Source organism: Lithobates pipiens, unplaced genomic scaffold (genome assembly GCF_037356315.1).
Source record: "Lithobates pipiens isolate NorthernLeopardFrog02 unplaced genomic scaffold, aLitPip1_a1.2 Scaffold_16, whole genome shotgun sequence".
Taxonomy (NCBI): Eukaryota; Metazoa; Chordata; class Amphibia; order Anura; family Ranidae; genus Lithobates; species Lithobates pipiens.
Genome location: NW_027507748.1, coordinates 394,492,534 through 394,508,894, shown reverse-complemented (window position 1 = coordinate 394,508,894; position 16,361 = coordinate 394,492,534). Strand labels below are relative to the sequence as shown.

The following is a 16,361-nucleotide window of genomic DNA, read 5'->3' as shown; positions in this document are numbered from 1 at the left end:
GCACACCACCATTCCTGGCTCCAGCTGGTGTGGCGTGAACCACATCTGGGCCTGTCTCTACAGAGATGCAAAAATCTCTGCTGCGGTGTGGTTCCTGTCTCCTAAACACACCAGCTGAAGCACTGCATGGAACCTTTTAGCCTGACTCTGGAAAAAGCCCTTTGAATGCTCCGGGGGTATCTGATGTTCATAAGACAATTCTGCAGAGGAGAGCATGGAGGTGGCAGAGGAGGAAGAGGAGGAAGAGGGGGAGGAGGGGGTAGAGCTCACAGGTCTGGCATCATCACCACCAGCTATATGGTGACGTAGGGGCAAAACAAGCTGCAGCGCCAAGCCCTGACCTGCATCCTTTCAAGTTGCAAGAAGCGTTACCCAGTATGCCGTTAATGAAATATATCATCCCTGCCCATGTTTGCTGGACCACGTGTCAGCAGTAAGGTGGATTTTATGGCGGACTGCCTTGCCCAACAATGCCAGAACATTCCCTCCCACATGATGGTAGAGAGATGGAACAGCCTTATGTGAAACGTAGTAGCAACTGGGGACCTGCTATTATGGTACAGCACATTGTTCAAATTCATGAAAGGGGAAGAATCCACCAGGCTGAAAGGCAGAAGTTGGAGAGCTAACAGCTTTGACAAGCTTGCATTTAGATGCTGGGCATGTGGGTGGCAGGTTCTGTATTTTTTTTGCCGCTACAGCAGATGGGGCAGAGAAATTTGCCGGCTACAGTCTACAGCTGGTGGTGTGCTGCTGGCAGAAGTGCTGCTAGGACCTGGGACACCCTGTGCTATACCATCATCTCTGTCAGTGGAGGCTGCTGAGAGGTAATGACTCAGTATAGCGGGGCAGACTGACGTGGGTAAGGAGGAAGACTAGGGACATATTTGTGTCCCTTTTGTGTGGCTTTTAAGTGCTCTTGCCAACAGGCTGAGTGGTTAGACGTGAAATGTCTTGTTAAGCATGTGGTACCCAAATGTCTGGTGTTTTTGCCACGTTTGATGTGCCTAAGACACAGATTGCAGATAGCAACAGTGCGATCTGCTGCAGATATGCTGAAAAAACGCTCAGACAGCTGAGCTTTGGGGAGTGGGCCGGGAGATAACAGCTGCAGAGTGTGATGGAATAGGGTGGCTGCTCTCTACTCTTTCTTGATGTCGGCCTCCTTAGTGTTGTGCCGCATCACCTTCAGTTTCCTCCTCCGCTCTATCTGGCACCAAAGTCGCATCAGTGACCTCATCATCATCATCTCCATCTCCTCCATCTTTACCACTGGAGACAACTTGGCAATACTCTGCGGCTTGGGGAACATGAATGCCAATTTGTCTACCAGTGTTCCTTCCTCTCTCTAGGCTCATGTTCCTGTCATCCTCAACCTCAGAACCAACATCTGAATCCAGTAATGGCTGGGCATCATCAAGGAGCAAGTGGCTGATGCTGTGGTCAAATAACTGACTGCTCAATAGTTGATGCTGGGGCTATGGTAGGAATAGATGTGGACAAGGAGGCAGGTTTCACTACTTCAGCCAATTAGGGCTTGCAATGCACTGTTCAGCGCCACAATGCATTGTGGTCGGTTTGGGGGGGGGGGGGGGGGGCGAACAAACGGTTGAACGACCCGTTTGTTCAGATGTTTGCCAAAAAGTCCGAACAACAAAAGTTCAACCCAAACTTATGTTCAGGCCCATCCCTACTCTTGAGTTTGAGTAAATAAACCCCATATATGTTGTGTTTTAGTACATCCTACATTTTTTAGGGAATCAAGCAGCAATTAAAAAGAGATATTTGTTTGTACTCTGTCCTGCAAATGAAAAAAAAAAGCCTAAAAACTGTTAAAAAAAATGTTCTCCTCAATGATAACATCATATTTATTAATGTGGATCTAAAGGCTGAAGTTTTTTTTTTTACCTTAACCACTTCCCACCCGGCCAATGCGTATATACGGCCGGGTGGGAGCCGCCTGCTCCTGATAGGACGTTTGGGAACGTCATTCAGGAGCAGCGGGATCGCGCGCGCGCGCGCCCGCGCAGCGGCGCGATCCCGATGTGCTCGTGTCACCCGGACACGGCACATCTCAGATCGGCAGGAGGGCTCTGTGATTGGCCCTCCTGATCACATGACGGCCGTGTCCAATCACGGCCGTCATGTGATGTAAACAAACAGCCGGTTGCTAGGCAATCGGCTCTCCTCTCCTCACACGGAAGTCACCGCTGAGGAGAAGAGAGCAGATCGCTGCAGCCGGCTGATGATCAGTGAGTATGGGCTGCTTTTTACAGCTTTTTACTCACTGATCATCAGTGTAGTGTACACACACAACACACCACACAGTACAAACACAGTCCCCACATATGTCCCCAAAACACACATGTCCCCAAAACATACATGTCCCCAAATAATAAAAACACATGTCCCTAATAATAAAAACATGTCCCCCACATATGTCCCACTAAAATCACATGTCCCAATGATTATCTGCACACATATGTACGTGATCACCTGCACACATATGTACATGATCATTTGCGTACATATGTCCGTGATCACACAAACCAATTATTATACACTTAACGGAATTTTTTTTACCAAAAACATGTAGCAGAATACATTTTGGCTTAAATTTATGACAAAATTTGATTTTATTGGATTTCTTTTCAAATAGAAAAAAGAAAATATAGTTTTTTTTCCAAATTTCCGCTATTTTTGCGCTTATATCGCAAAAAAAAAAAAACGGAGTCGTGAATAAATAACACCAAAATAAAGCTCTATTTGTGCGAAAAAAATGATAACAATTTCATTTGGGTACAGTGTAGCATGACCGCGCAATTGTCACTGAAAGAGCGAGAGCGCTGAAAGCTGAAAATTGGGCTGGGAAGGAAGGGGGTGAAAGTGCCCTGTATTGTAGTGGTTAATTCCTTGTAAACCTTCAAGGTAAAAAAACCTTCTGTGTACTGCCCCCTTATCTCCACCAGCCCCCCTTATACTTACCTGAGCTCGATCTCGACCCTGCACTTTGCCCAAGAGCCATGGCACTCTCTCCTCACTGGCCATGGAAGCAGCAGCAGGAACCATTGGCTCCTGCTACTGTCAATTACAGCCTGTAAGGAGAGAGTGGGGTTAGGGCCAAGCCACTTGGTTCATGTAAACTTCAGAGGCTCCTCTTTTTAAAAAGTATACACATGCCTTACTGTTAAACGAGGAGAGAAACCCAATAAAATAAGAGTAAATGTGAGCGTAAAACAGATACCCAATAAGAAGTGTTATTTATTTATTTTAGCATGGCATTCTACTGGCCAGGAATGTGTGTTCATCATTACACTAAAATTAAATGCACTAGTATTAATAGTTTGATCGTGTCCTAAAACACAGTTTTAAGCCAGATTTCTAGTTAAGTAAATATAAACATAACTACTGAAAATATGTTTTTTTCTTAGCATGCTCTTTGTGTGCTTTTAACAAAGCATAAAAATATGGAGAAATACAATTTATAAAGAAAAATTACGTAAATAGTGCCATGAAAATATATCTGAGCTCATCATTTCCACAGAAAAAGCTGAGTGCTTTGAAATTATATAAGGACATTTTGGACAGATGTAGACTAATAAGGGCAGAAACTGCAGGTTCATCTCAAAATCCTTGTTATTAATCATCACGCTGAAATTGTGAGCCGAATGAGATAGACAAGCTGGAGTCAGCCATCTCTAGTAATTGTCACACATAGCCACAGGACTGACCTTTTTACTCAGTGATGTTGGCAAGACTTAACTTTATGTATTACAGAATTACCTGACATGTCATCCTAGTGCAGGTTTAAACAGATTTTACAGTTGGTACAAAGTGCTGACAAAGCAATAACTGTTCATGGAAGTTAGCTAACGGGTCTTTTAAATCAACTCAAGCAACACTTGTAGCATCTTTCCATTTCGATTACCTGAATACTTTTGCAAGATCACGAAGTGTAAATATGTAGTGACAGCGCCGAGCTGTCTCCAAAAAAACAGTCCGCAGTCTCTTGTGTAGTTCAATTGAAACTTTAGTGATTGCTGCAATTAATCCATGTAGATGCTCAGCATCTATATAGCCTGAACTGCCATCCTAAAAAAAAGCATAGATGAATTCATTATTAAAAAGGACTGACCTAATTCAGTTGTTACTTAGATTATCAAGTACATGCTGTTACACACCCCCTACCCCCCCCCCCCCCCCATAAAAAAAACCTTTACATGAAAGTGTCCCTCTGCTCTTAACCATGGAGACACACTGGGGAGATTTACTAAAACTGGAGCACTCAGAATCAGCAGCTGTGCATAGTAACCAATCAGCATCTAACTTCAGCTTGTTTAATTGAGCATTGCCAATAAATCCTGGAAGCTGGTTGGTTTCTATGCAGAGTTGCACCAGATTTTGCACTCCCCGGTTTTAGTAAATCTTTCCCACTGTATATTAGCAATAAAGTCAGTTAGAATGCATTTATTACCACTCATTTTGAAAGAGGAATATCTAGTTTCTGGTCAGCACTTAGGTTACAATAACGTAGAGAAAAGATTCTGCTGCCTACTGCTTATGTACCTTCAGAAATTTAAAGGACAGAAACAAAGAGTATCCCAAAAGTTTGACACCCAGACACAAAGACACTGAGAGATGCAGTGTAATTGCATGATAAAAATAAAAATGAAAGGAGTTCTAAAGTTTTTTTTTTTAAATAACAAACATGTCATACTTACCGCCTCTGTGCAAGAGTTTTGCACAGAGGGGCCCGATCCTCCTCTTCTGGGGCCCCCAAGATGCGCTCCTGGCTCCCTCCCTTCTCAAGTTCCCCTACAGAGACCCACATTCCCTTGGGGCACTCATGCAGGTGTCCAGAGGTGTCTCCAGAGTCCTGCTGCTGTGTCCATTAACACAGACAGCAGGACTCAGTCCCCCCCCCCCCCCCCCCCGGCTCCCGTGTCTTTGGCTTTGATTGACAGAAGTGGGAGCCAATGCTCTTGCTGCTATAAATCCAGCCAATGAGGACCCAAGACAGCGGCTGGAGCTATTCTGCTTGTCCCCATCACTGGAACAATCGGATTCAGCTAAGTAATAGGGGGGCTCTGGGGGGCTGCTGCACTAAAAAAGCTTTTTCACCTTAATGCATAGAATTCAATGAGGTGAATAAACTTGAGGGTTTACAAACCCTTTAATTGCTATGGCAGCAATTGTAAAATCATTATTTCTCTGCTGTACGTGTCTTCAGTAAAGTGTCTAAAACCATGTATAAAAGGAAACACACTAAGAGGAAGAGAATTTGATTAGGATTTTAATTCTGACCATGCACTAATTTATCAGTATTTAAAGCGGAGGTCCACCCTAAAATGGACCTCCGCTCATCGGAATCCCCCCCCCCTCCGGCGCCACAATCGGCACCTTTCAGGGGGGAGGGGGGTGCAGTTACCTGGATAATCCAGGTAACTGCACCCACTTCCGGGCTAGCTCTCTGCGGAACGGGGCGTACGTTACGCCCCGTTCCGCAAGCGCCCGCCCCCTTCAGCAAGTGCCCCGCTGCCTGCTGGGAAACACACAGCTCCCAGAGGCAGCGGGGACCGTCCGGATTGCACCGCGCGGCTCGCGCATGCGCAGTAGGGAACCGGGAAATGAAGCCGAAAGGCTCCATTTCCTGATTCCCATACCCAAGATGGCGGCGGGACCCGGCAGCCGAGCGAGCGATCGGCTTCGGGTGCCGACATCGCGGGCGCGCTGGACAGGTAAGTGTCACTATTTAAAAGTCAGCAGCTGCAGTATTTGTAGCTGCTGGCTTTTAAAAAAAACGCGGAGTCCCGGTGGACTCCCGCTTTAAGTATTTTTAATAGCCCCAGTAATCTATAGTTATTGTTGTGCTAATATTGCTGGCAAAATTATGGCAAAAAATTATTTAGAGGTTGAGGTTAGGCATTAAATGCATTTGCAGTAAAACTTCAATTGATTTTTAATCATTTATATTGTTTTCTGGATAATTTGTACAAACAAGAGGTTATCATACAGCATGTGTCAAATAACGCTTATATTGGAAGAATGGTAATTACAGTATCTGCAGTTCATCTGATCATAATTTGTACTCTTAACATAACAGTAATTGTTAAGCATGGATGAACTGTTGGACCATTTTACAGTTTAAAAAAAAAAAAATTTTTGACAAGGAATCTGGAATTGTTAAATTGTTAATCTTTTTTTATATATATTCTTCTATTCATATATATTGTTTATCCAGCTGAAGCCGTTCTCAGGGCATACACTGGGTTCATGCATTCCCTATATAAACCCAACGGAAGCGTCAGAGCATAAACTGATGAAGGAGGCGTTGCTGTGCCTCCGAAACGTGTTCTGATTGGCCCACCACTTGTCTGACACCTTCAGATCACCTCCTTGCAGAATCACCCAGCCTGCGTCCTCTCGAGTTTCCTCGAGGCTACAGTTACCCGCTGTCTAACGGCGTTTGTGGATCACACATCACAGGGATTAAAGCGGCAGTGTTGTTCCTTGCTGGACATGACAAGCTTCCACCTACTGAACACTATGTAAGTGCATCTTTTACTGGAAACTATTCAAATTTTTATAATTATAATTTTATTTTTATTTTTTATTTATTTTTTAGACTTATAATAGCCTACCCCACACCCACCTAACAACTGTCCCCGAGCCATCCCCATCAAATCACTCTCTGCAGCTATTACCTGTTGTACCACCACCCCCTCCCTTTAGAATGTAAGCTCTACGAGCAGGACCCTCCTGTACCTTTTGTATTGAACTGTACGGTAATTGTGTTGTCCCCCCTCTACATATTGTAAAGCACTGTGTAAACTGTTGGCGCTATATAAATCGTGTATAATAATAATAATAATAATAATAATAATAAAATAATGCTGCACTAGGACCAGCCTGGGGCTTCTCTTTTCTTCCCCTTCCTTCCTGAGGTTAGGCATTATCCTGGGGTTCATGCTTTTATTTTAGGCACCCTGAGTACACAGAAATTGCAGGTACTCTGAAACACATACTTCTGGGGTCAATCAAGATGATCCCTCTACCATCCCCTTAAAAGCCTATGGGGCAAAACGGCACATGTGTGGACATATGATCAATAGGCCTGCAGAGGAATATGAACAATATCATGCACTTTTGAGCAAGATTTAGGTAAATTTAGTGATTGGGTGGGTTCTACACCTCCTTATGGTTATAGAAAGTTAAGGAAAATTGTGGGAAAGTTTCTTTACCTTTTTAAGCATTTAGGTTAGGTAGTGATTAGGGGTTAGGTAAAAAAGGTTAGATATAGAGATTTGGCTCACCTATCCATCTTGTGAAAAGCATAGTTCCTGGGTGTCTTATTGACCCACTGTATCTAAGGAAGATGCCATAGTTACCACCCAGGCTGAGCTTCAAACATGTCTGTTTTTTTTTAACTCCATTACATGGGCGTTAATGGGACTAGTAATTTACATAAACATAACAAAAATAACGTTGTTTAAGCCTCCAGTTCATTGCATTTCTGACGTGATCAACAAGAATTTTCTCTACTTGCTAAAAATGTTTCATAATGTAGCCACAATATCTAAAGACTGGTAAGCGGGAATATATATTTAATTTTGAGTTTAATTATACTTTAAGTACCAGTTATTTAATAAAATTTAATGTACAAAAAAATGTATAGCTTATTTTTAAAATGATAAAAAATACGCCTTTTGAAATTATATGAGCTTTATGCATTTCAAAATGAAATAATTGTCCAACAGTTACAAAACACTACAGTACTTATTAGTTGCATAGTTACATAGTAGGTGAGGTTGGCAAAGGACACAAGTCCATCAAGTCCAATCTGTGTGTATACTTTTATGTCAGCATTACATTGTAAATCCCTGCATGTTGTGGTCATTCAGGTGCCTAACCAATAGTTTTTTGAAACGATCGATGCTTCCCACTGAAACCACTGCCTGTGGAAGAGAATTCCACATCCTTACTGTTCTTACAGTAAAGAACCTTCTACACAGTTTAAGATTAAACTGCTTCTCGTCTAAATTTAGTAAATGGAAACGTGTTTTTTTAATTCCCTTTTGTGGAAAAGTTTTATTCCTATTGTGGGGTCACCACCAGTACAGTATTTGTACATTGAAATCATATCCTCTCTCAAGCGTTTCTTCTCCAGAGAGAATAAGTTCAGTCCTCATAACTAAGGTCTTCCGGTCCCTTTATTAGCTTTGTTGCCCTTCTCTGGACTCTCTCCAGTTCCAGCATATCCTTTCTGAGGACTGGTGCCCAGAACTGGATGGCATACTCCAGGTGCGGCCAGACCAGAGTCTTGTAGATTGGGAGAATTATCGTTTTATCTCTGGAATGAATCCCCTTTTTAATGCATGCCAATATTCTGTTTGCTTTGCTTGCAGCAGTTTGGCATTGCATGCCATTGCTGATCCTGTTATCTACTAGGACCCCAGGTCCTTTTACATCCTAGATTCTCCCAGAGGTTCTCCCCCTAGCGAGTAGACTGCATTCATATTTTTGCCACCCAAATGCATTATTTTAATTTTTTCTACAATAATCCTCATTTGCAATGTAGTTGCCCACCACATTAATTTGTTCAGATCTTCTTGTAAGGATTCCACATCCTGCAGAGAAATTATTGCCCTGCTTAGCCAAGTATCATCCACAAATACTGAGATTGAGCTGTTTACCCATCATCCAGGTCGTTTATGAATAAATTAAATAGGATTGGTCCCAGGACCGAACCCAGGGGGGACCCACCCCGCTTTCCATACCGGACCATTCCGAGTACTTCCCATTTTTCGCTACCCTCTGAACTCGTCCCTATAGCCAGTTTTCAATCCATGTACTCAACCTATGGTCCATGCTGACAGACCTTTATGCAGTAAACATTTATGGGGAACTGTATCAAATGCCTTTGCAAAATTCAGCTGCACCAAGTATATGGGCCTTTCTAATGATACAGCTTTCATTGCTAAAATCTTGTATATAGTCCCTTATCATCCCCTTGCATACTATTGATGTTAGGCTAACTGGTCTGTAATTCCCAGGGATATCTTTTGGCCCTTTTTTAAATATTGGAGCTACATTGGCTTTTCTCCAATCTGCTGGTATCATACCAGTCAGTAAACTTTTCATAAAAATTAGGAACAATGGTCTGGCAATTACTTGACTGAGGAGTGAGGACCCTCGGGTGAAAGCCATCGGGTCCTCGTGACTTTATTGTTACGTTTTTCATGTCTATTTCTAATTCTGTCCTCTATTAGCCATGAGGGTGCTTTGTGTGATGTGTCATGAGGATAAACATTGCAGTTTTAGTTACTGTAGCCCCCCGCTTCCCTTGTGAAGACTGAGGAGAAGAATAAATTCAATACCTGAAGTACTGAAACAGTTGGACCCAACTCACTAGAATGTATCATCTGCAGTGGAGCACTGACCAGTCTCAGGGAAAGTAAAAGACTAAAGTCCATCTGTGACAATACACAGAGTACAAATAATGTCAGGAATCCGTCCGTTCTGTGCGATCGGGTCTCCGTACGCGCATGCGCGTTCGTGCCGCGGGTCGTCGTGGGCACGCGCGTCTCCAGCCATTATCTCTCCCATCACCCAGCTCACTAAACAAAATATGCGTTTTCATTGGGGTCCTGAAGCCCAGGCCGCCTTCAAGAAACTCAAAGACTTGTTCACCTCTGCTCCCATCCTCAGCCACCCGGATCCATCTAGACCCTATATTCTGGAGGTAGACGCCTCTGAGGTAGCAGTAGGGGCGGTGGTTTCCCAGCGTCTAGGTAAAGATGACCTGATGCACCCCGTGGGGTTCTTTTCTCGAAAACTCTCTCCGGCAGAGAGGAACTATGATGTGGGGGACCGAGAATTACTTGCCATTAAGTCTGCTTTGGAGGAGTGGAGATACTTACTAGAGGGGGCGGTACATCCCGTACTCATCTACACGGATCACAAGAACCTTGAGTACCTCCGTACCGCTAAACGTCTAAAACCTCGGCAGGCCCGCTGGGCCCTCTTCTTCTCTCGGTTCTGCTTTCACATTACCTATCGCCCTGGGTTAAGAAATGTGAAGCCAGATGCGCTCTCCCGCATGTTTGATAGCTCCAAGGACATCGCACCCCCGGATACCATCCTCCCTGCTAACACCTTCCTACTCGTTCAGCCAGACCTTTTGTCCCAGCTAAAGAGAGCTTCCACCACATCCTCCTGTCCCCCAGGGATTTCATTAGCATCCAGAGAAGGGCTGCTTTGGAAGGACAATCTGATCTTCGTTCCGGAAGATGTCTGAATAAAGATCTTGGGTCTCCTCCATGATCATCCTCTCGCAGGGCATTTTGGTGTCCGCAAAACTTTGGAGCTTGTACAGCGCTCTTTCTGGTGGCCAGGCATGAGGGAATTCTGCAAGCAATATGTGAATTCTTGCCCCGTGTGTTGCCGGAATAAGGTCCCCAGAAACCGGGCCTGGGGGCTGCTTAAACCACTTCCCGCACCCGACCGCCCCTGGTGGATGATTACTATGGATTTTATTGTGGAACTCTCTCCTTCTGAGAACTGTACAGCCATCTTTGTGGTTTGTGACCGCTTGTCTAAGATGGCCCACTTCCTACCCTTGAAGGGAACCCCCTCCGCGACTGAGACGGCCCACATCTTCATCAAGGAGATAATCAGGCTTCACGGGGTACCCACCAACATCGTATCTGATAGGGGGGTCCAGTTCACCTCTCGTTTCTGGAGAGCCCTATGTGAGGCTTTGAAAATAGAATTGGCCCTGTCCTCCGCCTGCCACCCGCAGACCAATGGGCAAACGGAGCGTACCAACCAAACCCTCGAGCAATACATTAGATGCTTTTCATCCTTTGTTCAGGACAATTGGGTTTCCCTTTTACCTCTGGCGGAATTCGCCTACAACAATGCCAGCCATGCTACCACAGGGCAATCCCCGTTTTTTGCTAATTACGGTTTTAACCTGTCCTTTCTTCCTGATATCCTTACAGAGTCCCATGTTCCAGCGGTACAGGACACAGTATCTTTTCTTCAACGGAATAACCGGACCCTGCAGGAGGCCATAACTAAGGCTCAGGCTGACAGCAAGAGGAGCTTCGATCGAGGAAGAAGGGGAGAATTGATCCTTCAAGTCGGGGACCAGGTATGGCTTTCTTCTTCTAACTTAAAATTAGCTTGCCCCTCTAAGAAGTTGGCACCCAAATGTCTGGGTCCATTTCCAGTCAAGAGGAGGATTAACGAGGTGTCATATGAACTGTCCTTACCTGATTCCTTAAAAATACACCCAGTCTTCCATGTAGCTCTGCTTAAGCCTGCTGTACCTGATCCCTTCCCCGGTAGAGGAACAAGGCCACCTGACCCTGTGCTGATTGATGGCAGTGAGGAATATGAAGTAGAGGCCATCTTGAACTTCAGAAGACGACGAGGACAAGGTCAGTTTCTGATTAAGTGGAAGGGCTATGGCCCGGAGAATAACTCATGGGAACCTGCTGCTAATTTACATGCTGATAGGTTAATCCAGGCCTTTTTTACCGCACACCCGGAAAAAAGAGCCGCTAGGGGCACCCGGAGGTTGCCCCTTGTGGGGGGGCAATGTCAGGAATCCGTCCGTTCTGTGCGATCGGGTCTCCGTACACGCACGCGCGTTCGTGCCGCGGGTCGTCGTGGGCATGCGCGTCTCCAGACGCGCGCGGGTGCACGCCGTTCGTATCTGCGCGCGGCACACGCATGCACGTGTGCGCGTTAGCGTGATTGGCGCCAGTGGCCCTTTTTAGAGGCACAGCTGCGGGTGTTCTGTGCTGTTCGTCTGCAGCTAGTGCCTGAAGTTATCTGTTATTCTGCCTGAACCCTACCTGATATCTGACCCGGCTCCATTTGACTCTGCTGACCTCTCCTGCTCCGACCCCGGCTTATTTGACCCTTCTTGGACTGATACCTGTTGCCGAACCCCTGCTTGTTATCTGATTCTTCTGCTGGCTCCTGCTTGCTTCTGTGTCTGCTGTTCCCTCGTCCAGAGATCCATCCGGGCCTGCCTCTGCCTCTCCAGATCCGTGCACCACCCGTCCTGGTACCACGGCCTGTTGCCAATCTCCACCGGCAAGCCTTCCTGCTACAGAGAGCTCCTGCACCTGAAGATCTCCATCTTACTTGCACCTGCTGCTGCATCTGGCCGGACGCTCCTACCCCGCTGTGCTCCTGTCCCTCTGTTCCCACTCCAGAGAGACTTGAACCAGAGTCGTAAGAGAGGTCTCCTTCCACCAAGTCAGACTCACCATCTGAAATCCTTAACAAATAAGCTCCATTGGAATGGTTGTTAGTATTGGATCAGAGTAATAACACTGTCGAGAAAACAGTGAACTCTCAAACTGAGGGCAGATCTTGTGCTGGAGTAACACACTATGTCATTACAAAGTGAGAATGGACTGACAGTACTTCAAAGCTTTTGTAATTGATGAAAAATCCTGTAATCACTATAATAGTTATTACTATTACCATAAACAAAACTCAGCTTTATATTTATTTATGTTTTATACAAGGATGATTACTACTTCATTTTTTATTCAATCAGAAGACCATATACATGGCTAGGACCAAGCTTAGCTGCAACCTGTGTAGGGAACCACTGCCCTTTACTGTCAGCTGCTAGTATCATACTGTAATGTAAAATTAGGTATGTCACTCCCTGACTCGGAAGTGGCTTGGAAAAGATCCTGGAAAGAAAAAGTGGAGAGAGAGAAGGTCTCAGCCACCTGTCCTGTCCATGCTACTACTATCAGTTCAGAAGAGACAATTATGCAAGTATTTGTATGTTCTAGTAGTTTAACTACAGCTGCCCATAGCTTCTTGAGTGTTTTGCTGAATTTTCATGACAGAGCATAGGTACTATTACTATCTCACATGCACGGTGCCAGAAAACTAGGACTGCATTCCAGATTGGTTGGGGTAAAGGCTGGAGGGTCTGCTTATCACCACAGATCTTGTCTTCAGGTGTCCGACACAAAGACAAAGACAGACACTGCATCATATTCAGGGGCCCCTATAATGAGACTTTGCTGCAACATTCATCTGGAGATATCTCTATAAATTACTATACACTCACCGGCCACTTTATTAGGTACACCTTACTAGTACCAGGTTGGACCCCCCTTTTTCCTTCAGAACTGCCTTAATTATTGATGGCATAGATTCAACAAGGTGATGGAAACATTTCTCAGAGATTTTGGTCCATATTAACACGATAGCATTACGCAGTTGCTGCATATTTGTTGGCTGCACAACCATAATGCAAATCTCCTGTATCATCACATCCCAAAGGTGCTCTATTGGATTGTGATCTGGTGACTGTGGAAGCCATTGAATTACATTAAACTCACTGTCATGTTCAAAAAAAAAAAACAGTTTGAGATTATTTGAGCTTTGTGACATGGTGCATTATTCTACTGGAAGTAGCCATCAGAAGATGGGTACACTGTAGTCATAAAGGGATGGACATGGTAAGAAACAACACTCAGGTAGGCTGTAGCATTTAATTAATTAATTAAATCGGTACTAGGGGACCCACAGGGTGGCAAGAAAATATCCCCCACATCATTACACCACCAGCCTGAACCATTGATACAAGGCAGGATGGATCCATGCGTTCATGATGCTTACACCAAATTCTGACTCTACCATCTGAATGTCGCAGCTGAAATCAAGACTCATCAGACCAGGTAATGTTTTTCCAATCTTCTATTGTGCAAATTTGATGAGCCTGTGTGAATTGTCGGTTTCCTCAGTATCCTGTTCTTAACTAACAGTAATGGCACCCGGTGTGGTCTTCTGCTGCTGTAGCCTAGTTGCTTCAAGGTTCAATGTGTTGTGCATTCAGAGATGGTATTCTGCATACCTTGGTTGTAAAAAGTGGTTATTTGAGTTACTGTTGGCTTTTTATCATCTCAAAAAACAGTCTGCCCATTCTCTTCTGACATCAACAAGGCATTTTTGTCCACACAACTACCACTCACTCGATATTGTTTCTTTTTTTGGACCATTCTCTGTATACTGTACCCAGAGATGGTTGTGCATGCAAATCCCAGTAGATTAGAAGTTTGAAATACTCAGGCCAGCCCATCTGGCACCAACAACCATGCTATGTTCTAAGTCACATAAAGTCGCTTTCTTCCCCATTCTGATGCTCGGTTTGAACATCAGCAAGCCGTCTTCATCGCGTGTAGATGCCTAAATGCACTAAGTTATTGCCATGTGACTGGCTGACTAGCAATTTGTCTTGCCAAGTAATTGAACACCCAGGTATATGTACACAATTTCACCAAGATTCCTATGGGCCCTTAGCTGAAAATATATTTATGTATCGAAAGCATGTACTGTTAATAATCTTTTCTTATATAAAGTTTGTATTATTTCTATGCTGGTGTGCATCTAATATCTATATGCTTATGGTTGATGTTATATGCTGGCTGCAGTAGCTCATCTGCTCCCAATTACTTTGATTAGAATACTGATTAATTTCCCAGAAAGGGAACCCCTCTGTTATCAGAGGCCATGTCCTGGGTGGAGACACTGCCAACTTTATTATCAATTGCTCTCTTCTACTTGGCAAAGGTTCTGGTTCTTTTATTTACCTACAGGTGTAGCACAATATCCTGTTTGGGGAGGGCCATTTTTCAAAACCACCCTTACCCAAAAGAAGGCTAGACCTGTATTACAAGACTGGCTGAACAGAAGTGCACATTGTCTTGTAGGTAAGACAGCTTACATATATACAAGTCAACTGCAGTTCAGCTTTATGAATGTTGCTATGGTAACTTTACAACTTTATGACAAGTATGATTTGTTGAGTTACATTGGTATAAATGAACAAAATGCAGACTATGGATACTGCAGGTATGTTAATGGAAAGACAGATAGTTGGGTATTAGATCCTGCAGCAATTAGTGTATTAGAAACAAACACAAAACCACAAAACAGATTGGCTGCCCTGACATTTTTATGTAGAAAAGCATTAATTGGCTTGATGTACAGACATTAAATTCTATCCTTTAAAAGATGCTTGGTGAGAATGGAATCCTAAATATGTCACTAGATTTTACTGCCACTTGTAAAGCACTGCAGTTACTTCATTATGACAGGCCATTAACTAATAAGTGGTACGCTACAAGCTTACAATGAGCACACAATTAGCTGAGCTGCTAAAATAGTGCTCAATTTCCTTAACATCCTGCTAATGAAGGAGAGAAGACAGGTACCTTGTGTTCCATCACTCCTGGCACAAAGTGAGCATTCAGTATACTGCTGAATATTCCAAACTGTTCACTTTGACTGCAATAAAAAAAAATGTGAAACAAATCAATCAACTTGTATAGTGATAGCTACAACATGTATATTATATTTCACTCCAAATGCATCTGTGAGTATGAAAAAACTAGCTAAAACAAACTGATAAATCTTGCCTGACTTCCTTTACTGCTTCATTTTCTTGGTCTTTTGATGGCCATAGGATGCTCAGGAATTACCAACACAAGGTGGAAAATATAAACAGGATGTTGATGAAAAAGGTTGGAGGAGATCAACAGTACTGAGAGGGTGCAAACAGTATCTTGAATGCGGCAGTTGTTGCTTTACCAAATTAAATCCCATCCAGCTAGGTTGAGATATACAGTATTTTAAGTTATATTTTCATGTTGCCATTTTTTATAGAAATGTATTGTGTTATATGAACAGTCAACGTGTCAACAAACCTCAACTATTTTCAACATTGGCCAAGTTATTACACTTAAGGATATATTTATAAAAGGTGATAAATTGTCTGGGTAAAACTCTCCTTAGTTATGTAGTAAATGAAGCACATTCTCTGCACATTAACTGGTCAAAAAGATAAAAACAAAAACATTCCCCAACATTGTGTTTTTCAATAGAAAAAAGTAGGCCTGCGTTTGGGACATAATTAGATTCCATTGAAAAAAATGGTATTCCTGTTATTGTAACCTTTTACTTAACTACACACATATCTAACTGGTTGGGAATTAACACCAATTTTCCAGGAATGATGGTGATCACCTTCTCACCCCTCATGTAGGACAAGTAGCTGGAAGTAAGTGCCCCACATGCAGACACCATCTCCTGGGTGAACATAGGGTGCCAAAGAGCCTAAAATCATTAAAATAGGCAAAATGCTTTGAAAAAGTATACCCTCATTTTATTAAAGCAACACCAGATGCTTCTGACCATTTGGGCAGTACTTTAAAGCCACCTTGTCATTGAAATATCAGCCTACCTGACTGAGAAAAAGGGAGGGGGCCACAACTTTTGGATTTTTTTATTTTCTCTTAAAAAAAAAGTTAAACATT

At 43.6% G+C, this 16,361-nt stretch overlaps 1 protein-coding gene across 1 annotated transcript in view; it reads right to left on the bottom strand.

Annotated features, from left to right (window-relative positions):
• The window catches only part of LOC143983065 (uncharacterized), a 695,051-nt gene that overhangs the window by 379,019 nt on the left and 299,671 nt on the right, over nucleotides 1-16,361 (bottom strand). The window contains exons 60-61 of the mRNA XM_077482312.1: nucleotides 15,261-15,333; nucleotides 3,929-4,092 (exon numbers count right to left, since the gene is read on the bottom strand). Coding sequence (XP_077338438.1) covers nucleotides 3,929-4,092; nucleotides 15,261-15,333 — 237 coding nt within the window. The remainder of the gene's footprint in view (nucleotides 1-3,928; nucleotides 4,093-15,260; nucleotides 15,334-16,361) is intronic.